This window comes from Phyllobates terribilis, unplaced genomic scaffold, assembly GCF_046119375.1.
Source record: "Phyllobates terribilis strain yellow unplaced genomic scaffold, ASM4611937v1 Scaffold_10__3_contigs__length_209671492, whole genome shotgun sequence".
Classification (NCBI taxonomy): Eukaryota; Metazoa; Chordata; class Amphibia; order Anura; family Dendrobatidae; genus Phyllobates; species Phyllobates terribilis.
Window position 1 is genome coordinate 201,042,277 of NW_027362770.1, and position 22,277 is coordinate 201,064,553.

The following is a 22,277-nucleotide window of genomic DNA, read 5'->3' on the forward strand; positions in this document are numbered from 1 at the left end:
ATTTGAGGACCAGTCATTCACTTCAAGGAGATCACTTCCACTGTCCACAGGAAAAACTGGTCTCATCTGGTTAGCTAGGATGCTACCTCCTATCCAGCCATCCTCAGCAACAGACGAAACGGGTGGAGAACCAGGAACAGCACACAAGGAAGTCTCTCTCCACATATTTTCAGGTGGCACCCCAGAGGGTACAGGAGACAACTGGAAGTCCTCCGCCGGGTTGGAGGAGTGCAGAGACTTGGGGGTAATCTCTGCTTCGAGGTACATCTTGTCAAGCTCACAGGAAGAAATAGACGGGTTATCAGGTACATAATGAGGAAAAGTCACTGTCTCTTTGTTATCTGGTGGTACCCCGGAGGATTCAGGAAACAACTGGAGGTCCCCCGCCGGGTCAGAAGAGTGCAGAGGCTCAGAGAAAACATCTGCTTCAGAGTACACTAGGTCGGACTCACTGGACGAAGCAGGCGAGGTATCAGGTACAGAGTATAGGAAAGTCTCTGTCCATTCACCACCAGGTGGCACCCCGAAGGGTTCTGGAGACAACTGGCGGTCCTCCGCCTGGTCAGAAGGGTGTAGAGACTCACGGGTAACCTCTGCTTCAGAGTACACTAGGTTGGACTCACTGGACGAAGCGAGCGAGGTATCAGGTACAGAGTAAAGGAGAGTCTCTGTCCTTTCGCTACCAGGTAGCACCCCGAAGGGTTCAGGAGACAACTGGAGATCCTCCGCCTGGTCGGAGGGGTGTAGAGACTCGGGGGTAACTACCACTTTGGGGTACCGATTGTCAGGCTCACAGGACGAAGCGGACAAAGTATCGAGTACCGAGTGTAGAGAAGTCTCTCTCCATTTGTCATCGAGTGGTATCCCGGAGGATTCAGGAGGCAACAGGGGGTCCTCCGCCAGGTAGTAGAGGTGCATAGACTCAGAGGTAACCACAGCTTTGGAGCATCCTTGGACATGCACACCGGTTAAAGTGGGTGAAGCATCTGATGCCGGGTGCAGGAAGTTCTCCTGTGTGGAGTCTGGATGGGCAGTAGTCTCTTCGGGCAGGAGAACCGGTGCACTACCCACGCACATTACCCGTTGGGGCTTCTCCGGGATACAGGGAGATGAAGCTTCAGTAGGGACTTCAAGGTTGGGGTCAGGAGGTCTCAGGGAGGACAGACCCTGGCGTGACGGCTTGCCTCTACGTCTAGCACGTCTGGACTGCCTCTTGAGGTTGGGAGAAGTATTCCGGAGAGCGTAGTCACCCTGTGAAGATTCTGGGTGGGCAGTAGTCTCATTGGGCTGGAGGACTATTGCGCTACCCACACACATTATCCATCGGGGCTGCTCCGGGATATTGGGAGGTGAAGCTTCAGCAGGAGCCTCCGGGTTAGGATCATCGAAGACCATTAGAAAGGCCACCAGGAAGGCCATTAGGTCCAGGAGGATCGGATCCTGTGTTTCATATAGGGGGTTGATCCATTCCAAGGCATCACCCGCCAGGTAAGACATAATGAATGCCACCTTAACCCGATCGGTGGGAAAACATAGAGGGTAGAACTTGAAGTGTAGCATGCATTGCTCCACAAATGCACGACTTTGTCTTGGATCCCCATAGTAACGTGGCGGATCCGCAGGAACGAGAGCAGATAGATCCATCTGGACGGTGCGTAATTCGCCTGGAACTCAGCTGAGAAAAAAAAATAAATTTTATTTATTTTTAATGCATGTATTCGCTGGAAAACTTCTCAGAGAGCGAAGGCCGTGGGGCTCAACGGGAACCATGGCCTGAGCATGCTGTTATGCACACGCCCGGACTGACTGGCGTGTGCGGGTGTTGTGGTTCCACTGGACCATGGACCGGAGAGTGCCTGGAGGGGCGTGACTAAGTATCTGGCCGATCCGACCAAGGTGGCACGACGGCATACGACGCCAGTGCACCAGGGAGAAACCGGGCAGAGGGACCAGGTGCTACTCCAGGTCAAACTCCGGACACGGGGGTTGACCCACACTGGGATTACTGGAACAGGCAGGTTAGGCTGGCACAGACTGGTGGATGTAAGCAAACACGGCAGGTATGCAGATGGGTGGATACAGGCGAGTATGCAGGCAGGGAGGTACTGGCCGAAAGGACGGGCTGGAGCACAGAAAGGTTAAGACCCAGTACAGACTGGGTCACAGAACCGCAGATGCGGTAGACAACCACAGCAGAGAGGGAACGCCCGAAGCGGTGGGCAAGAACAGAGCAGGGCAGGACAGGACTGCCGGAGCAGCGGGCAGAAGCAGGGCAGGACAGGACTGCCGGAGCAGCGGGCAGAAGCAGGGCAGGACAGGACTGCCGGAGCAGCGGGCAGAAGCAGGGCAGGACAGGACTGCCGGAGCAGCGGGCAGAAGCAGGGCAGGACAGGACTGCCGGAGCAGCGGGCAGAAGCAGGGCAGGACAGGACTGCCGGAGCAGCGGGCAGAAGCAAGGCAGGACAGGACTGCCGGAGCAGTGAGCAAAAGGGTCAGAGCGGAGCAAGGCTGCCGGAGCAGTGAGCAAAAGGGTCAGAGCGGAGCAAGGCTGCGGAGCAGTGAGCAAGGAGTCAGAGCAGGCTAGAACCGCCGGAGCGGTGAGCAAAGGAGTCAGAGCAGGCTAGAACCGCCGGAGCGGTGAGCAAAGGAGTCAGAGCAGGCTAGAACCGCCGGAGCGGTGAGCAAAGGAGTCAGAGCAGGCTAGAACCGCCGGAGCGGTGAGCAAAGGAGTCAGAGCAGGCTAGAACCGCCGGAGCGGTGGGCAAAGGAGTCAGAGCAGGCTAGAACCGCCGGAGCGGTGAGCAAAGGAGTCAGAGCAGGCTAGAACCGCCGGAGCGGTGAGCAAAGGAGTCAGAGCAGGCTAGAACCGCCGGAGCAGTGAGCAAAGGAGTCAGAGCAGGCAAGGCTGAGTAGGGGGGACAGGGCTCTGTTCACACGGAACAGACAGGAAGGGAAAGGCAGAGCCAGACACCCACAGGGTACTTGCAGAGAAGTAGCGAGTGGACCACAAACTCACAAACGGGAGTACAGAGACAACAAGCAGGAGTTAGGTACGAGTTCAGACTCTGCAGAAAAAGGAAGGGAACGGACATAGAGGCAAAACAGGTAAAGGATAGGAGAGAGTTCAGACTGGAACTGAGTGTACGGAGGAGACCGACACTGCAGCGGAATACAGGAGCGGGTCTGGGAATACGGCCCCCAGAGAGACAGGACGAACAGGCAAGGAGCGTGTTCAGACAGGACAGACAAGATACAGGAGCGGGTCTAGGTAATCGGCCCCTAGAAGGCGGGAGGAACAGGCTAGGAGCGTGTTCAGACAGGTCAGACAAGATACAGGAACGGGTCTAGGTAATCGGCCCCTAGAAGGCAGGAGGAACAGGCTAGGAGCGTGTTCAGACAGGCCTGGAAATACAGCCTCCAGGATAGGCAGACAAGAGAACACAGAACGGGACCTGGCACCTTCAGAGTGCAAGCACACTCTGAATGAAACACTATGCTCAGGCAGGGATAGATGGGAGCAGCTGAGCTATATACCAGGTGACAGACAGCAATAGGCTGAGGACGCACAAGGGGTGTGACCCACAGCAGGTACAAAAAGCAGGAAGTGATCGGGCGCCGCCCTTAAGCAGCAGAAACAGAGGCAAACAGACAGCATGGAGGGAAGCCAGAGAGACATTCTGGACTGGAGATCAAGTGCGCGCTCTTGCACAGTGGGAGATGGACCACCATGCAAGGACGCCGCCAGGTATGTTACAGACAGCACCAGCAGAAGAGTGAGTGCAGCTCTGGAGTATAATACTGGATGTAACTCCAGATCAGTAATGTAATGTATGTACACAGTGACTGCACCAGCAGAATAGTGAGTGCAGCTCTGGGGTATAATACAGGATGTAACTCAGGATCAGTAATGTAATGTATGTACACAGTGACTGCACCAGCAGAATAGTGACTGCAGCTCTGGAGTATAATACAGGAGGTAACTCAGGATCAGTAATGTAATGTATGTACACAGTGACTGCACCAGCAGAATAGTGAGTGCTGCTCTGGAGTATAATACAGGATGTAACTCAGGATCAGTAATGTAATGTATGTACACAGTGACTGCACCAGCAGAATAGTGAGTGCAGCTCTGGAGGATAATACAGGATGTAACTCAGGATCAGTAATGTAATGTATGTACACAGTGACTGCACCAGCAGAATAGTGAGTGCTGCTCTGGAGTATAATACAGGATGTAACTCAGGATCAGTAATGTAATGTATGTACACAGTGACTGCACCAGCAGAATACTGAATGCAGCTCTGGAGTATAATACAGGATGTAACTCAGGATCAGTAATGTATGTACACAGTGACTGCACCAGCAGAATAGTGAGTGCAGCTCTGGGGTATAATACAGGATGTAACTCAGGATCAGTAATGTAATGTATGTACACAGTGACTGCACCAGCAGAATAGGGAGTGCAGCTCTGGAGTATAATACAGGAGGTAACTCAGGATCAGTAATGTAATGTATGTACAGTGACTGCACCAGCAGAATAGTGAGTGCAGCTCTGGAGGATAATACAGGAGGTAACTCAGGATCAGTAATGTACTGTATGTACACGGTGACTGCACCAGCAGAATAGTGAGTGCCGCTCTGGAGGATAATACAGGAGGTAACTCAGGATCAGTAATGTAATGTATGTACACAGTGACTGCGCCAGAAGAGTAGTGAGTGCAGCTCTGGAGTATAATACAGGATTTAACTCAGGATCAGTAATGTAATGTATGTACACAGTGACTGCACCAGCAGAATAGTGAGTGCAGCTCTGGGGTATAATACAGGAGGTAACTCAGGATCAGTAATGTAATGTATGTACACAGTGACTCCACCAGCAGAATAGTGAGTGCAGCTCTGGAGTATAATACAGGAGGTAACTCAGGATCAGTAATGTAATGTATATACACAGTGACTGCACCAGCAGAATAGTGAGTGCAGCTCTGGAGTATAATACAGGAGGTAACTCAGGATCAGTAATGTAATGTATGCACAGAGTGACTGCACCAGCAGAATAGTGAGTGCAGCTCTGGAGTATAAAACAGGATGTAACTCGGGATCAGTAATGTAATGTATGTACACAGCTACTGCACCAGCAGAATAGTGAGTGCAGCTCTGGAGTATAATACAGGATGTAACTCAGGATCAATAATGTAATGTATGTACACAGTGACTGCACCAGCAGAATAGTGAGTGCAGCTCTGGAGTATAATACAGGATGTAACTCAGGATCAGTAATGTAATGTATGTACACAGTGACTGCACCAGCAGAATAGTGAGTGTAGCTCTTGAGGATAATACAGGATGTAACTCAGGATCAGTAATGTAATGTATGTACACAGTGACCGCACCAGCAGAATAGTGAGTGCAGCTCTGGAGTATAATACAGGAGGTAACTCAGGATCAGAAATGTAATGTATGTACACAGTGACTGCACCAGCAGAATAGTGAGTGCAGCTCTGGAGTATAATACAGGATGTAACTCAGGATCAGTAATGTAATGTATGTACACAGTGACTGCACCAGCAGAATAGTGAGTGCAGCTCTGGGGTATAATACAGGTTGTAACTCAGGATCAGTAATGTATGTACACAGTGATCGCACCAGCAGAATAGTGAGTGCAGCTCTGGGGTATAATACAGGATGTAGCTCAGGATCAGTAATGTAATGTATGTACACAGTGATCGCACCAGCAGAATAGTGAGGGCAGCTCTGGAGTATAATACAGGTCGTTAATGATCAGCGTTGTGTGACTTTCGTGCTGCTTTGTGCCTTTTGCTCTGCAGGTTTCTACAGCTGTAATACAGAGATTATGCCTGGGATAAATAACTGGACATCGGATATTCAGGTGGGCAGTGTGTGATACTGTGCGTCCTCCTCTGTGTGTGTGTGTATGTATGTATATATATGTGTGTATATATATATATATATATATATATATATATATATATATATATATATATATATATATATATATATATATACACATATACATACTCCCGCCCATTTCTCGCCTCTGTCTTTGTAGATGTTCACCTCCGTCCGCGTCATCCGACTTTCCAGTGTAAACCTGACGAATCAGACTCTGAACAAGAGCTTCAGCGACATGTGCGAGAACCTGCTGAAGGTGCGGCCCCCCTCCCTGTACCGGGGCGCCCTCCCTCCCTGTGAGGAGCCCCTCCTCGTACTGCCCTATCCTGGGGGGCTCTGCTATAGCGAGCAGTGTACGTTCTGATCCAGGGGCGCAGCTGGTACCGGGGTCTTTACCTTTTGCCGTGGGGTCAGTGTGTGGAGCTCGGGCTGAGACAGACGCTGCCCCCATTTGGCACCTCCTATATCTGCATACACAGGAGCCAGGATGTATCCAACTGGAATGAAAGCCTCCATTCTTTACACTGCAGCCTGCATCCAGAGGAGTAGATGCAAGTTTATGAAGTGATGGTGCCCCCCCCCCTGTAATAAAGCGGAATCTGTTACCGTTACTGCCGCTTCATTCTGTAGATCTCTGCTGGCTGTCAGTGACCGGCCGCCCAGCGTGCTGATACATTGTAACGAACCTCCACCACTGACGGCAAGCAGAGATCTCAGAGCAGCAGGGATGTGTTAGCTGTTTTGTGACTCCTCTGTAGCTCCTCTGGGCGGCGCTGTCACTGCTCCTCCTGTCTCTCCGCAGAGCCTGTACTTTAAGCTGCGCTCCATGGTGCCGTGCTGCCTGTGTCACGTGAATTTTACGGTCGCGGTGCCGGAGGATGAGTCCATACAGGTGATCGATGCTGGTGAGAAGTCTCTGCCCCGCAACTACCTGGGCGCGGTGGTAACTGTGCGTCTCCTTCCAGGTCACAGTCACCGCGGTCGCCATCACCTACAACAAGCAGGAGGCGCTACAGAGCAGCAAGAGTGCAGCGGAGCGGCCGCGAGGTGAGGAGTCACCTGACCCCTACTGTTGATGTCCCAGCTTTGGGCCTATCGGAGTTCCCGGGGTCCCCCAGCATACGCCCCCCCAGGGTAGGAGTTCCCGGGGTCCCCCCAGGGTAGGAGTTCCCGGGGTCCCCCCAGGGTAGGAGTTCCCCAAGGGCGTAGGAGTCCCCGGGGTGGGAGTTCCCCAAGGGCGTAGGAGTCCCCGGGGTGGGAGTTCCCCAAGGTCGTAGGAGTCCCCGGGGTGGGAGTTCCCCAAGGGCGTAGGAGTCCCCGGGGTGGGAGTTCCCCAAGGGCGTAGGAGTCCCCGGGGTGGGAGTTCCCCAAGGGCGTAGGAGTCCCCGGGGTGGGAGTTCCCCAAGGGCGTAGGAGTCCCCGGGGTGGGAGTTCCCCAAGGGCGTAGGAGTCCCCGGGGTGGGAGTTCCCCAAGGGCGTAGGAGTCCCCGGGGTGGGAGTTCCCCAAGGGCGTAGGAGTCCCCGGGGTGGGAGTTCCCCAAGGGCGTAGGAGTCCCCGGGGTGGGAGTTCCCCAAGGGCGTAGGAGTCCCCGGGGTGGGAGTTCCCCAAGGGCGTAGGAGTCCCCGGGGTGGGAGTTCCCCAAGGGCGTAGGAGTCCCCGGGGTGGGAGTTCCCCAAGGGCGTAGGAGTCCCCGGGGTGGGAGTTCCCCAAGGGCGTAGGAGTCCCCGGGGTGGGAGTTCTCCAAGGGCGTAGGAGTTCCCCGGGACCTAGAGATGTCGAGTGGATGATTTAAAGGGCCTGTACAAATGTCTGGAAATGAAGGTGATTGCCGCTGAGTCTGATGATGGAAATTCACTTATTTTATCCAAGTTTCCACAGACGCCGACGAGATGCTGCAGTTCCCTCTGGAATTATCCTTGGAATCCCCGGGACTGACAACTTTCTCTCCGGCCAAAGGTAAAACTTGGTGGGGCTGACAACCTCTGACACTGGTCATACAGGCAGGTTGTCAGCAGTGATGGATGAGGGGCGGGGCTGACACTGGTCATACAGGGAGGTTGTCAGATATTATATCAGTGATGTCACCACCAGTGGCGGGGCTGACAACCTCTCACACTGTATACAGGCAGGTTGTCAGCAGTGATAGGTGAGGGGCGGGGCTGTATATAAGGGGTGGGGTCTCATGTATGATCAGTGATGACATCACCAGGGGCGGGGCTGACAACCTCTCACTGTATACAGGCAGGTTGTCAGCAGTGATAGATGAGGGGCGGGGCTGAATTTAAGGGGTGGGGTCTCCTGTATGATCAGTGATGTCATCACCAGGGGGTGGGGCTGACAACCTCTCACACTGTATACAGGTAGGTTGTCAGCAGTGATAGATAAGGGGCAGGGCTGTATATAAGGGGTGTGGTCTCATGTATGATCAGTGATGACATCACCAGGGGGCGGGGCTGACAACCTCTCACACTGTATACGGGCGGGTTGTCAGCAGTGATAGATGAGGGGCGGGGCTGTATATAAGGGGCGGGGTCTCCTGTAGGATCAGTGTCACCACCAGGGGGCGGGGCTGACAACCTCACACTGTATACAGGTAGGTTGTCAGCAGTGATAGATAAGGGGCAGGGCTGTATATAAGGGGTGTGGTCTCATGTATGATCAGTGATGACATCACCAGGGGGCGGGGCTGGCAACCTCACACAGTATACAGGCGGGGCTGTATATAAGGGGTGGGGTCTCCTGTATGATCAGTGATGACATCACCAGGGGGCGGTGCTGACCACCTCTGACACTGGTCATACAGGGAGGTTGTCAGCAGTATAACACCTGTCGGTCTCCGCAGATCTCCAGGACAGGACGGGCCCAGCGGCCGGCGCTCCGCACAGAGGTAGGTCCTCCTGTGGCCCCTGTGGGTGGGACGCGTCTCTCGGGGAGGTGATTTCTGGGTCAGGCCTCTTGGCTGGAGACGTCATCCATCTTTTCTTTGTCTTTTTGTCCTGTCTCTGCCGCCGTCTCCAGCCTCTGCCGCTGACTTCAGTTCCTTTGCAGACAGATGCAGCAGCTGGATAGAGCACATTAGAATGAGGGCGCACACCATAAGACGCGGATCAGTGAAGACAAGTAGGACGCCAACGAGCGCTTCTCCATTGTGCTGATTCTCCCAGCAGACATGTGATCCACGGTGGGGGCTGCGGAGGTCGTGTGATCCACAGTGGGGGCTGCGGAGGTCGTGTGATCCACAGTGGGGGCTGCGGAGGTCGTGTGATCCACAGTGGGGGCTGCGGAGGTCGTGTGATCCACGGTGGGGGCTGCGGAGGTCATGTGATCCACGGTGGGGGCTGCGGAGGTCATGTGATCCACGGTGGGGGCTGCAGAGATCATGTGATTTATGGAGGGTTCTGGGCTGCGGAGGTCATGTGATTTATGGAGGGTTCTGGGCTGCGGAGGTCATGTGATTTATGGAGGGTGCGGGGCTGCAGACATCATGTGATTTATGGTGGGTGCGGGGCTGCGGACGTCATGTGATTTATGGAGTGTGCGAGGCTGCAGAGATCATGTGATTTATAGAGGGTGCGGGGCTGCGGAGATCATGTGATTTATAGAGGGTGCTGGGCTGCAGAGATCATGTGGTTTATGGAGGGTGCTGGGCTGCAGAGATCATGTGGTTTATGGAGGGTGCTGGGCTGCAGAGATCATGTGGTTTATGGAGGGTGCTGGGCTGCAGAGATCATGTGATTTATGGAGGGTGCTGGGCTGCAGAGATCATGTGATTTATGGAGGGTGCTGGGCTGCAGAGATCATGTGATTTATAGAGGGTGCTGGGCTGCAGAGATCATGTGATTTATAGAGGGTGCTGGGCTGCGGAGGTCATGTGATTTATGGAGGGTGCTGGGCTGCAGAGATCATGTGATTTATAGAGGGTGCTGGGCTGCAGAGATCATGTGGTTTATGGAGGGTGCGGGGCTGCAGAGATCATGTGATTTACGGAGGGTGCTGGGCTGCGGAGATCATGTGATTTACGGAGGGTGCTGGGCTGCGGAGATCATGTGATTTATGGTGGGTGCGGGGCTGCGGAGATCATGTGATTTATGGAGGGTGCGGGGCTGCGGAGATCATGTGATTTATGGAGGGTGCGGGGCTGCGGAGATCATGTGATTTATGGAGGGTTCGGGGCTGCGGAGATCATGTGATTTTTAGAGGGTGCTGGGCTGCAGAGATCATGTGGTTTATGGAGGGTGCGGGGCTGCGGAGATCATGTGATTTATAGAGGGTGCTGGGCTGCAGAGATCATGTGATTTATGGAGGGTGCGGGGCTGCGGAGGTCATGTGATTTATGGAGGGTGCTGGGCTGCGGAGATCATGTGATTTATGGAGGGTGCTGGGCTGCGGAGATCATGTGATTTTTAGAGGGTGCTGGGCTGCGGAGATCATGTGATTTATGGAGGGTGCGGGGCTGCGGAGGTCATGTGATTTATGGAGGGTGCTGGGCTGCGGAGATCATGTGATTTTTAGAGGGTGCGGGGCTGCGGAGATCATGTGATTTATAGAGGGTGCTGGGCTGCGGAGATTATGTGATTTATGGAGGGTGCGGGGCTGCGGAGGTCATGTGATTTATGGAGGGTGCTGGGCTGCGGAGATCATGTGATTTTTAGAGGGTGCTGGGCTGCGGAGATCATGTGATTTATGGAGGGTGCGGGGCTGCGGAGGTCATGTGATTTATGGAGGGTGCTGGGCTGCGGAGATCATGTGGTTTATGGAGGGTGCGGGGCTGCGGAGATCATGTGATTTATAGAGGGTGCTGGGCTGCAGAGATCATGTGATTTATGGAGGGTGCTGGGCTGCAGAGATCATGTGGTTTATGGAGGGTGCTGGGCTGCAGAGATCATGTGATTTATGGAGGGTGCTGGGCTGCAGAGATCATGTGATTTATAGAGGGTGCGGGGCTGCAGAGGTCATGTGATTTACGGAGGGTGCTGGGCTGCAGAGATCATGTGATTTACGGTGGGTGCGGGGCTGCGGAGATCATGTGATTTATGGTGGGTGCGGGGCTGCAGAGATCATGTGATTTATGGTGGGTGCGGGGCTGCAGAGATCATGTGATTTATGGAGGGTGCGGGGCTGCAGAGATCATGTGATTTACGGAGGGTGCTGGGCTGCAGAGATCATGTGATTTATGGTGGGTGCGGGGCTGCGGAGATCATGTGATTTATGGTGGGTGCGGGGCTGCGGAGATCATGTGATTTATGGTGGGTGCGGGGCTGCGGAGATCATGTGATTTATGGAGGGTTCGGGGCTGCGGAGATCATGTGATTTATGGAGGGTTCGGGGCTGCGGAGATCATGTGATTTATGGAGGGTTCGGGGCTGCGGAGATCATGTGATTTATGGAGGGTTCGGGGCTGCGGAGATCATGTGATTTATGGAGGGTTCTGGGCTGCGGAGATCATGTGATTTATGGAGGGTTCGGGGCTGTGGAGATCATGTGATTTATGGAGGGTGCTGGGCTGCAGAGATCATGTGATTTATGGAGGGTGCTGGGCTGCAGAGATCATGTGATTTATGGAGGGTGCTGGGCTGCAGAGATCATGTGATTTATGGAGGGTGCGGGGCTGCAGAGATCATGTGATTTATGGAGGGTGCTGGGCTGCAGAGATCATGTGATTTATGGAGGGTGCGGGGCTGCGGAGGTCATGTGATTTATGGAGGGTGCGGGGCTGCGGAGGTCATGTGATTTATGGAGGGTGCGGGGCTGCGGAGGTCATGTGATTTATGGAGGGTGCGGGGCTGCGGACATCATGTGATTTATGGAGGGTGCGGGGCTGCGGACATCATGTGATTTATGGAGGGTGCTGGGCTGCAGAGATCATGTGATTTATGGAGGGTTCTGGGCTGCGGAGGTCATGTGATTTACGGAGGGTGCGGGGCTGCGGAGGTCATGTGATGTTTGGGGTCTTCAGAGCTGCAGAGATCACATGAGGTGCGGTGGGTTTACGGAGATCATCAGATCCTCTCTGGGGGGCTCTGGATATCATGTGACCATGGTGAGGTGGTACTCAGACATCCTTCCCGCCAGAGCAGAATGCGTGTAATGCTGCATGTAGGGATTGCTGCACTGCAGCTGCAGAGGTGAGGAGCCGCACATGGCGGTCACCATAGAGCTGCCGGAGCTGCGGCTCTAATCACCAGCTGACGGGTGAGGTATAATATGTATTTACACTCTGCTCACATCCAGAGCTGCGTTCAACCCCCACCTATGTACAGATGTCACTGCTGCACTCTGCTGCTCCAGTGTCTCTACAGAGAGCAGTATTGCACTACTTCTCCCACAGTGCAGCACAGCGGCTTGCACCCTCCCCTCATGACGAGCCGCACAGTAAGGAGAAACGCTTTTAGTGACTCTACAGCTGCACTTAGATTTCTGCTCTGAAGTTGCAGAATTGTTTCAGCTTCTTTAGTGTTTGCCCAGAGCTTTCATAAAGGAACGACTCACCTGTATTATCAGGGCTCAAACAGTTAAACAGAATGTAATGTATGTACACAGTGACTGCACCAGCAGAATAGTGAGTGCAGCTCTGGAGTATAATACAGGATCTAACTCAGGATCAGTAATGTAATGTATGTACACAGTGACTGCACCAGCAGAATAGTGAGTGCAGCTCTGGAGTATAATACAGGATGTAGCTCAGGATCAGTAATGTAATGTATATACACAGTGACTGCACCAGCAGAATAGTGAGTGCAGCTCTGGAGTATAATACAGGAGGTAACTCGGGATCAGTAATGTAATGTATGTACACAGTGACTGCACCAGCAGAATAGTGAGTGCAGCTCTGGAGTATAATACAGGATGTAACTCAGGATCAGTAATGTAATGTATGTACACAGTGACTGCACCAGCAGAATAGTGAGTGCAGCTCTGGAGTATAATACAGGAGGTAACTCAGGATCAGTAATGTAATGTATGTACACAGTGACTGCACCAGCAGAATAGTGAGTGCAGCTCTGGAGTATAATACAGGATGTGACTCAGGATCAGTAATGTAATGTATGTACACAGTGACTGCACCAGCAGAATAGTGAGTGCAGCTCTGGAGTATAATACAGGAGGTAACTCAGGATCAGTAATGTAATGTATGTACACAGTGACTGCACCAGCAGAATAGTGAGTGCAGCTCTGGAGTATAATACAGGATGTAACTCAGGATCAGTAATGTAATGTATGTACACAGTGACTGCACCAGCAGAATAGTGAGTGCAGCTCTGGGGTATAATACAGGATGTAACTCAGGATCAGTAATGTAATGTATGTACACAGTGACTGCACCAGCAGAATAGTGAGTGCAGCTCTGGGGTATAATACAGGATGTAACTCAGGATCAGTAATGTAATGTATGTACACAGTGACTGCACCAGCAGAATAGGGAGTGCAGCTCTGGAGTATAATACAGTAGGTAACTCAGGATCAGTAATGTAATGTATTAACACAGTGACTGCACCAGCAGAATAGTGAGTGCAGCTCTGGAGTATAATACAGGATGTAACTCAGGATCAGTAATGTAATGTATGTACACACTGACTGCATCAGCAGAATAGTGAGTGCAGCTCTGGAGTATAATACAGGAGGTAACTCAGGATCAGTAATGTATGTACACAGTGACTGCACCAGCAGAATAGTGAGTGCAGCTCTGGACTGGAGTATAATACAGGATGTAACTCAGGATCAGTAATGTAATGTATGTACACAGTGACTCCACCAGCAGAATAGTGAGTGCAGCTCTGGAGTATAATACAGGATGTAACTCAGGATCAGTAATGTAATGTATGTACACAGTGACTGCATCAGCAGAATAGTGAGTGCAGCTCTGGAGTATAATACAGGATGTAACTCAGGATCAGTAATGTAATGTATGTACACAGTGACTGCACCAGCAGAATAGTGAGTGCAGCTCTGGAGTATAATACAGGATGTAACTCAGGATCAGTAATGTAATGTATGTACACAGTGACTGCACCAGCAGAATAGTGAGTGCAGTTCTGGAGTATAATACAGGAGGTAACTCAGGATCAGTAATGTATGTACACAGTGACTGCACCAGCAGAATAGTGAGTGCAGCTCTGGAGTATAATACAGGAGGTAACTCAGGATCAGTAATGTATGTACACAGTGACTGCACCAGCAGAATAGTGAGTGCAGCTCTGGACTGGAGTATAATACAGGATGTAACTCAGGATCAGTAATGTATGTACACAGTGACTGCACCAGCAGAATAGTGAGTGCAGCTCTGGAGGATAATATAGGAGGTAACTCAGGATCAGTAATGTATGTACACAGTGACTGCTCCAGCAGAATAGTGAGTGCAGCTCTGGGGTATAATGCAGGATGTAACTCAGGATCAGTAATGTAATGTATGTACACAGTGACTGCACCAGCAGAATAGTGAATGCAGCTCTGGAGTATAATACAGGATGTAACTCAGGATCAGTAATGTAATGTAGGTACACAGTGACTGCACCAGCAGAATAGTGAGTGCAGCTCTGGAGTATAATACAGGATGTAACCCAGAATCAGTAATGTAATGTATGTACACAGTGACTCCACCAGCAGAATAGTGAGTGCAGCTCTGGAGTATAATACAGGATGTAACTCTGGATCAGTAATGTAATGTATGTACACAGTGACAGCACCAGCAGAATAGTGAGTGCAGCTCTGGGGTATAATACAGTATGTAATTCAGGATCAGTAATGTAATGTATGTACACAGTGACTGCTCCAGCAGAATAGTGAGCGCAGCTCTGGAGTATAATACAGGATGTAACTCAGGATCAGTAATGTAATGTATGTACACAGTGACTGCTCCAGCAGAATAGTGAGTGCAGCTCTGGAGTAAAATACAGGAGGTAGCTCATGATCAGTAATGTAATGTTTGTACACAGTGACTGCACCAGCAGAGTAGTGAGTGCAGCTCTGGAGTATAATACAGGATGTAACTCAGGATCAGTAATGTATGTACACAGTGATTGCACCAGCAGAATAGTGAGTGCAGCTCTGGAGTATAATACAGGGTGTAACTCAGGATCAGTAATGTAATGTATGTACACAGTGACTGCACCAGCAGAATAGTGAGTGCAGCTCTGGAGTATAATACAGGAGGTAACTCAGGATCAGTAATGTAATGTATGTACACATTGACTGCACCAGCAGAATAGTGAGTGCAGCTCTGGAGTATAATACAGGAGGTAACTCAGGATCAGTAATGTATGTACACAGTGACTGCACCAGCGGAATAGTGAGTGCAGCTCTGGAGTATGATGAATGGGGTGCCTCGAGTTGGGTGTACGGGTGTCAGCCTTCCTGAATTCTGGGGTAGCAGGTTGTGGTCAGCGTTGTTTGAGTTCCTGTTTTGTTTGCGGTCAGCGTGGTAGTGGTCCCAGTGTCGGTAGTAGGTTGCGGTCAGCGCGTTGGTGGTCCCGGGGTCGGCAGCGGATTGTAGTCTGCGTGTTGGCGGTCCCAGTGTCGGTAGTAGGTTGCGGTCAGCGCGTTGGTGGTCCCGGGGTCGGTAGCGGATTGTAGTCTGCGTGTTGGCGGTCCCAGTGTCGGTAGTAGGTTGCGGTCAGCGCGTTGATGGTCCCGGGGTCGGTAGCGGATTGTAGTCTGCGTGTTGGCGGTCCCAGTGTCGGTAGTAGGTTGCGGTCAGCGCTCTGGTGGTCCCGGGGTCGGTAGCGGATTGTAGTCTGCGTGTTGGCGGTCCCAGTGTCGGTAGTAGGTTGCGGTCAGCGCGCTGGTGGTCCCGGGGTCGGTAGCGGATTGCAGTTTGCGTGTTGGCGGTCCCGGGGTCTGTAGCGGGTTGCAGTCTGCGTGTTGGCGGTCCCGGGGTCGGTAGCGGGTTGCAGTCTGCGTGTTGGCGGTCCCGGGGTCGGTAGCGGGTTGCAGTTAGCGTGTTGGCTTTCGCGGGTTCGGTTTCGTGTTGCAGTCTGCGTGTTGGCGGTCCCGGGGTCGGTAGCGGGTTGCAGTTAGCGTGTTGGCTTTCGCGGGTTCGGTTTCGTGTTGCAGTCTGCGTGTTGGCAGTTCCGGGGTCGGTAGCGGGTTGCAGTCAGCGTGTTGGCGGTCCCAGGGTCAGTAACTTTTTGCGATCAGCATGGTGGCGGTCCCGGGGTCGGTAGCGGGTTGCAGTGTGCGTGTTGGCGGTCCCAGGGTCTTTAATTGTTTGCAGTCAGTGTGTTGGCGGTCCCGGGGTCGGTAGCGGTCAGCATGGTGGCGGTAGTGGGTTGCAGTCTGCATGTTGGCGGTCCCGGGGTCGGTAGCGGTCCGCATGGTGGCGGTAGTGGGTTGCAGTCAGCGTGTTGGTGGTCCCAGGGTCGGTAACTGTTTGCGGTCTGCTTGTTGGCGGGCCCGGGGTTGGTAGCGGGTTGCAGTCTGCGTGTTGGCGGGCCCGGGGTCGGTAGCGGGTTGCAGTCTGCGTGTTGGCGGGCCCGGGGTCGGTAGTGGGTTGCAGTCAGCGTTTTGGCGGTCCCGTGGTCGGTAGCGGGTTGCAGTCTGCGTGTTGGTGGTCCCGGGTTCGGTAGCGGGTTGCAGTCAGCGTTTTGGCGGTCCCGGGGTCGGTAGCGGGTTGCTGTCAGCGTGTTGGCGGACGCGGGTTGCAGTCAGCGTGTTGGCGATCCCAGGTTCGGTAGCGGGTTGCAGTCTGCGTGTTGGCGGTCGCGGGTTGCAGCCAGCGTGTTGGCTGTCCCAGGGTCGGTAGCGGTTTGTAGTCAGCGTGTTGGCGGTCCCGGGGTCGGTAGCGGTTGCAGTCTGCGTATTGGCGGTCCCGGGTTCGGTAGCGGGTTGCAGTCTGCGTGTTGGCGGTCCCAGGGTCGGTAGCGGGTTGCAGTCAGCGTGTTGGCGGTCCCGGGGTCGGTAGCGGGTTGCAGTCAGCGTGTTGGTGGTCCCGGGGTCGGTAGCGGGTTGCAGTCAGCGTGTTGGTGGTCCCGGGGTCGGTAGCAGGTTGCAGTCAGCGTGTTGGCGGTCCCGGGTTCAGTAGCGGGTTGCAGTCAGCGTGTTGGCGGTCCCGGGGTCGGTAGCGGGTTGCTGTCAGCGTGTTGGCGGTCCCAGGTTCGGTAGCCGGTTGCAGTCAGGGTGTTGGCGGTCCCAGGTTCGGTAGCTGGTTGCAGTCTGCGTGTTGGCGGTCCCAGGTTCGGTAGCGGGTTGCAGTCAGCGTGTTGGCGGTCCCGGGTTCAGTAGCGGGTTGCAGTCAGCGTGTTGGCGGTCCCGGGGTCGGTAGCGAGTTGCAGTCTGCGTGTTGGCGGTCCCAGGTTCTGTAGTGGGTTGTAGTCTCCGTGTTGGCGGTCCCAGGGTCGGTAGCCGGTTGCAGTCTGCGTGTTGGCGGTCCCGGGTTCGGTAGCTGGTTGCAGTCTGCGTGTTGGCGGTCCCAGGGTCGGTAGCGGTTTGCAGTCGGCGTGTTGGCGGTCCCAGGGTCGGTAGCGGGTTGCAGTCAGCGTGTTGGCGGTCCCGGGGTCGGTAGCGGTTTGCAGTCGGCGTGTTGGCGGTCCCAGGGTCGGTAGTGGGTTGCAGTCTGCGTGTTGGCGGTCCCGGGGTCGGTAGCGGGTTGCAGTCTGCGTGTTGGCGGTCCCGGGGTCGGTAGCGGGTTGCAGTCTGCGTGTTGGCGGTCCCGGGTTCGGTAGCGGGTTGCAGTCTGCGTGTTGGCGGTCCCAGGGTCGGTAGCGGGTTGCAGTCTGCGTGTTGGCGGTCCCAGGGTCGGTAGCGGGTTGCAGTCAGCGTGTTGGCGGTCCCGGAGTCGGTAGCGGGTCCACCCCCCACGTTGGAGAATATGAGCAGCACACTCTACCTTTCGGCTTTCACTCTTCGGCCTCCAGTGATTTCTCCTTCTTCACGATGATTATTATTGGCTCCTCGCTTCCTCCATCGTTTCTTTCTTTTCAGCTTTTCGTTCCTTCCATCCGTGATTCTTTTGCAGGAATGCCTCTTGTGTTGGCGCCGCCATCATTCCTCCTGCGCTGGCATGATCTGCATGACTCCGCCATCGATGTCTCTTGTCACTTCTGCCTGAGCTTCACCCTGTGGCGTCTGTCTGCCGTCGCTGACAATCAGACCTCCCGCCGCCTTCTCCTTCGCTCCGTCGCTCCTTTCTCACAATTCTCTTCTCTTCCAGTGACTTCCATGGATAAGGCGAGTCCATTGGGCGAGGGTCACTTGAGGAACCGCCCCGTTGGCGCTCTTGGTTTTCCAACCGTCACCGTAGTGAAGATGACACCGCTCTCCTTTATACCAGGGGCCAAAATAACCAAATATCTCGGCATTATCAACATGTTCTTCATCCGAGAAACGACCTCGTTACGTGAGGTGAGCCGCCGGGGTCCGCGCCGTCGGGGTCCGCGCCCCAGAGGTCCGCGCCGTGCAACTCACTGACAGCAAGCAGAGAGCGCGGCTTGTTCACAATAAATGGCTGACATCAGATTGCTTTGTTACAGTGTATTGCTGCAGTAGGAGAAATTACACTTCACTGATACATTGTAGCAAGCCCTCAGCTGTGTGAGCAGGACTCTTCTCTGGTCTGGATGTTAACAATGGCGGCTTTTATTCTCTGTCCGCAAGCGGAGGTTTTGAAAAATGTGACAGATTGTAGTTTTCTTGCTGATTGGAGACCGTCTTTTTGGATGGGGCGTCACCAGCTCCTCATTGTGTTTTGTTAGGAAGGAGGTGTGAGTGGCTTCCTCCACGCCTTCATATGTGAAGTGTTTGCCATGGTCCGCGCCCACGTCGCCGCTCTGGGGGGCAACGCTGTCGTGTCATACATTATGAAGCAATGCGTCTTCATGGAGAACACAAATAAAAACCAGGTGAGTGCCATGGGTAGAATCTATGCCGTGCTCCAGAGCTGCGCTCCGTATTCTTCTGTTTGTTATGCTTAATTCTGAACGTGACCTTTAATGCGGGGTTGATCTTTTGTGTTGATTTTTTTCTTCTCTCTCAGGCTCAATGTCTCATCAATGTCAGCGGAGACGCCGTCATCTTCACCCGAGAATCAGAGACAGACGTGACGTCGTCCATATTGCAGCAGCACACAAATCAGGCGGCAGGAGAAGCCACGTGAGGGCCGGGTCTGCGCTCAGCTCGCGGTGACGTGGATGGTGCGAATCCAGGAAACCGCGCTGTTCTGTCATTGTCTGGAACAGGTTCATATCCGGATAATTCCACAGCACATAGAAGTACCCTAGATCCGTCAGCCACTGAGATCCGTCATCATCCACAAGGATTCGAGATCAGTCATCATCCACAAGGATCCGCGATCAGCCACTGAGATCCGTCATCATCGACGAGGATCCGAGATCGGCCACTGAGATCCGTCATCCACGAGGATCCGAGATCAGCCACTGAGATCCATCATCATCCACGAGGATCCGTCATCATCCACTGAGATCCGTCATCATCCACGAGGATCCGATATCCGTCATTGGGATCTGTCATCATCCATGAGGATCTGAGATCATCTAGTGAGATCCGTTATCGTCCGCAGGGGTCAGTCTTCACATCACCTTCTATTTGTGTCTGTCCTCATCCACTGAGGTCCGTCAGCAGCCGCCCTCGTCCGTCAGCAGCCGCCCTCGTCCGTCAGCAGCCGCCCTCGTCCGTCAGCAGCCGCCCTCGTCCGTCAGCAGCCGCCCTCGTCCGTCAGCAGCCGCCCTCGTCCGTCAGCAGCCGCCCTCGTCCGTCAGCAGCCGCCCTCGTCCGTCAGCAGCCGCCCTCGTCCGTCAGCAGCCGCCCTCGTCCGTCAGCAGCCGCCCTCGTCCGTCAGCAGCCGCCCTCGTCCGTCAGCAGCCGCCCTCGTCCGTCAGCAGCCGCCCTCGTCCGTCAGCAGCCGCCCTCGTCCATCAGCAGCCGCCCTCGTCCGTCAGTTTTCCTGCCGCCCTCGTCCGTCAGTTTTCCTGCCGCCCTCGTCCGTCAGTTTTCCTGCCGCCCTCGTCCGTCAGTTTTCCTGCCGCCCTCGTCCGTCAGTTTTCCTGCCGCCCTCGTCCGTCAGTTTTCCTGCCGCCCTCGTCCGTCAGTTTTCCTGCCGCCCTCGTCCGTCAGTTTTCCTGCCGCCCTCGTCCGTCAGTTTTCCTGCCGCCCTCGTCCGTCAGTTTTCCTGCCGCCCTCGTCCGTCAGTTTTCCTGCCGCCCTCGTCCGTCAGTTTTCCTGCCGCCCTCGTCCGTCAGTTTTCCTGCCGCCCTCGTCCGTCAGTTTTCCTGCCGCCCTCGTCCGTCAGTTTTCCTGCCGCCCTCGTCCGTCAGTTTTCCTGCCGCCCTCGTCCGTCAGTTTTCCTGCCGCCCTCGTCCGTCAGTTTTCCTGCCGCCCTCGTCCGTCAGTTTTCCTGCCGCCCTCGTCCGTCAGTTTTCCTGCCGCCCTCGTCCGTCAGTTTTCCTGCCGCCCTCGTCCGTCAGTTTTCCTGCCGCCCTCGTCCGTCAGTTTTCCTGCCGCCCTCGTCCGTCAGTTTTCCTGCCGCCCTCGTCCGTCAGTTTTCCTCCCGCCCTCGTCCGTCAGTTTTCCTCCCGCCCTCGTCCGTCAGTTTTCCTCCCGCCCTCGTCCGTCAGTTTTCCTCCCGCCCTCGTCCGTCAGTTTTCCTCCCGCCCTCGTCCGTCAGTTTTCCTCCCACCCTCGTCCGTCAGTTTTCCTCCCACCCTCACGGTGCACATTATGCCTGTGGCCCTTATTTGCATGGAGGGCCCCCTGAGATCTGCACGCTTCAGCTTGATCGGAAGTGACAGATCGTGCCTCAGTATTACTTATAGCCGATGTGAAGGACCACTGGTCCCAGCATGCTTCTGACTGACGAGGACGTGTGGTCACACACTCACTGACCGATCCGAGACCATCTGACTGTCTGCAGCGCCCCCCTCGAGCAGCGACCTCTGTTACATCGGACCGGCTTATTGATATAAATCTTCCAGCTGCCGCTTTATAACTTGCGGATGCTCATGGCGGCCGTCCGTCCTGATCATTGGGGCAATAAGGGGCTGCGGAGACCCCGTGCCAAGATGGTGGGAAGACGTCATGTGAAGCGGTCGTCAGTACAGTCGCTCTCTTCAGCGTTTTGGTGGATTTCTAATGGACCTTCTATAAACGTGACTTTTATGGACTTTTTGCTGGATTTTTTTTTCCTGTTTTCTATCAGAACATTATCCCCAGCTGCCAACCCATAATGCATTGCACGTGTATCTAATTCTACAGCGAACTGTAGGGGGCGCCACCTCATCAGCCCTGCAGGGTCAGGAAGGCGACGGTCACCGGAGGCAAAAATCTCCTGATGGAAGCACTTGAATGTAAATATGTAATTTGTGCCAGAAGACAGAGATTTCTAGAGGAATAAACATCACCTGAAAATCGTAAAGCCTCAGCTTGTTACAGTGTATCAGTGCGTATATTATGTCATCTATATATCAGTCTCAAGTGTGCATCGGGGGTTAGTGCGTCGTCCTGTGTGTCGTCTATATACCTGCATCGGGGGTTAGTGCGTCGTCCTGTGTGTCGTCTATATACCTGCATCGGGGGTTAGTGCGTCGTCCTGTGTGTCGTCTATATACCTGCATCGGGGGTTAGGATATCGTCCTGTGTCGTCTATATACCTGCATCGGGGGTTAGTGCGTCGTCCTGTGTGTCGTCTATATACCTGCATCGGGGGTTAGTGCGTCGTCCTGTGTGTCGTCTATATACCTGCATCGGGGGGTTAGGATATCGTCCTGTGTGTCGTCTATATACCTGCATCGGGGGTTAGGATATCGTCCTGTGTGTCGTCTATATACCTGCATCGGGGGGTTAGGATATCGTCCTGTGTGTCGTCTATATACCTGCATCGGGGGTTAGGATATCGTCCTGTGTGTCGTCTATATACCTGCATCGGGGGTTAGTGCGTCATCCTGTGTGTCGTCTATATACCTGCATCGGGGGTTAGTGCGTCGTCCTGTGTGTCGTCTATATACCTGCATCGGGGGTTAGGATATCGTCCTGTGTGTCGTCTATATACCTGCATCGGGGGTTAGGATATCGTCCTGTGTGTCGTCTATATACCTGCATCGGGGGTTAGTGCGTCGTCCTGTGTGTCGTCTATATACCTGCATCGGGGGGTTAGGATATCGTCCTGTGTGTCGTCTATATACCTGCATCGGGGGTTAGTGCGTCATCCTGTGTGTCGTCTATATACCTGCATCGGGGGTTAGTGCGTCGTCCTGTGTGTCGTCTATATACCTGCATCGGGGGTTAGGATATCGTCCTCTGTGTCGTCTATATACCTGCATCGGGGGTTAGTGCGTCATCCTGTGTGTCGTCTATATACCTGCATCGGGGGTTAGTGCGTCGTCCTGTGTGTCGTCTATATACCTGCATCGGGGGTTAGGAT

The 22,277-nt window shown here is 54.0% G+C and overlaps 1 protein-coding gene across 9 annotated transcripts in view; it reads left to right on the forward strand.

The window, feature by feature from the left end:
• C2CD5 (C2 calcium dependent domain containing 5) overlaps nt 1–19,889 on the forward strand; it is a 75,327-nt gene extending 55,438 nt beyond the window's left edge. For 2 of the 9 annotated variants that reach the window (XM_073650533.1, XM_073650540.1), the window contains 10 exons: nt 5,826–5,887; nt 6,068–6,166; nt 6,713–6,802; nt 6,876–6,957; nt 7,781–7,867; nt 8,754–8,798; nt 8,930–9,031; nt 18,057–18,247; nt 18,598–18,744; nt 18,879–19,889. In XM_073650533.1, coding sequence (XP_073506634.1) covers nt 5,826–5,887; nt 6,068–6,166; nt 6,713–6,802; nt 6,876–6,957; nt 7,781–7,867; nt 8,754–8,798; nt 8,930–9,031; nt 18,057–18,247; nt 18,598–18,744; nt 18,879–18,998 — 1,025 coding nt within the window. In that variant the 3' untranslated portion in view covers nt 18,999–19,889. The remainder of the gene's footprint in view (nt 1–5,825; nt 5,888–6,067; nt 6,167–6,712; nt 6,803–6,875; nt 6,958–7,780; nt 7,868–8,753; nt 8,799–8,929; nt 9,032–18,056; nt 18,248–18,597; nt 18,745–18,878) is intronic. The other 7 variants (XM_073650534.1, XM_073650532.1, XM_073650535.1 and 4 more) reach the window with 7 other exon arrangements.
• Nucleotides 19,890–22,277: the final 2,388 nt, after the last annotated feature.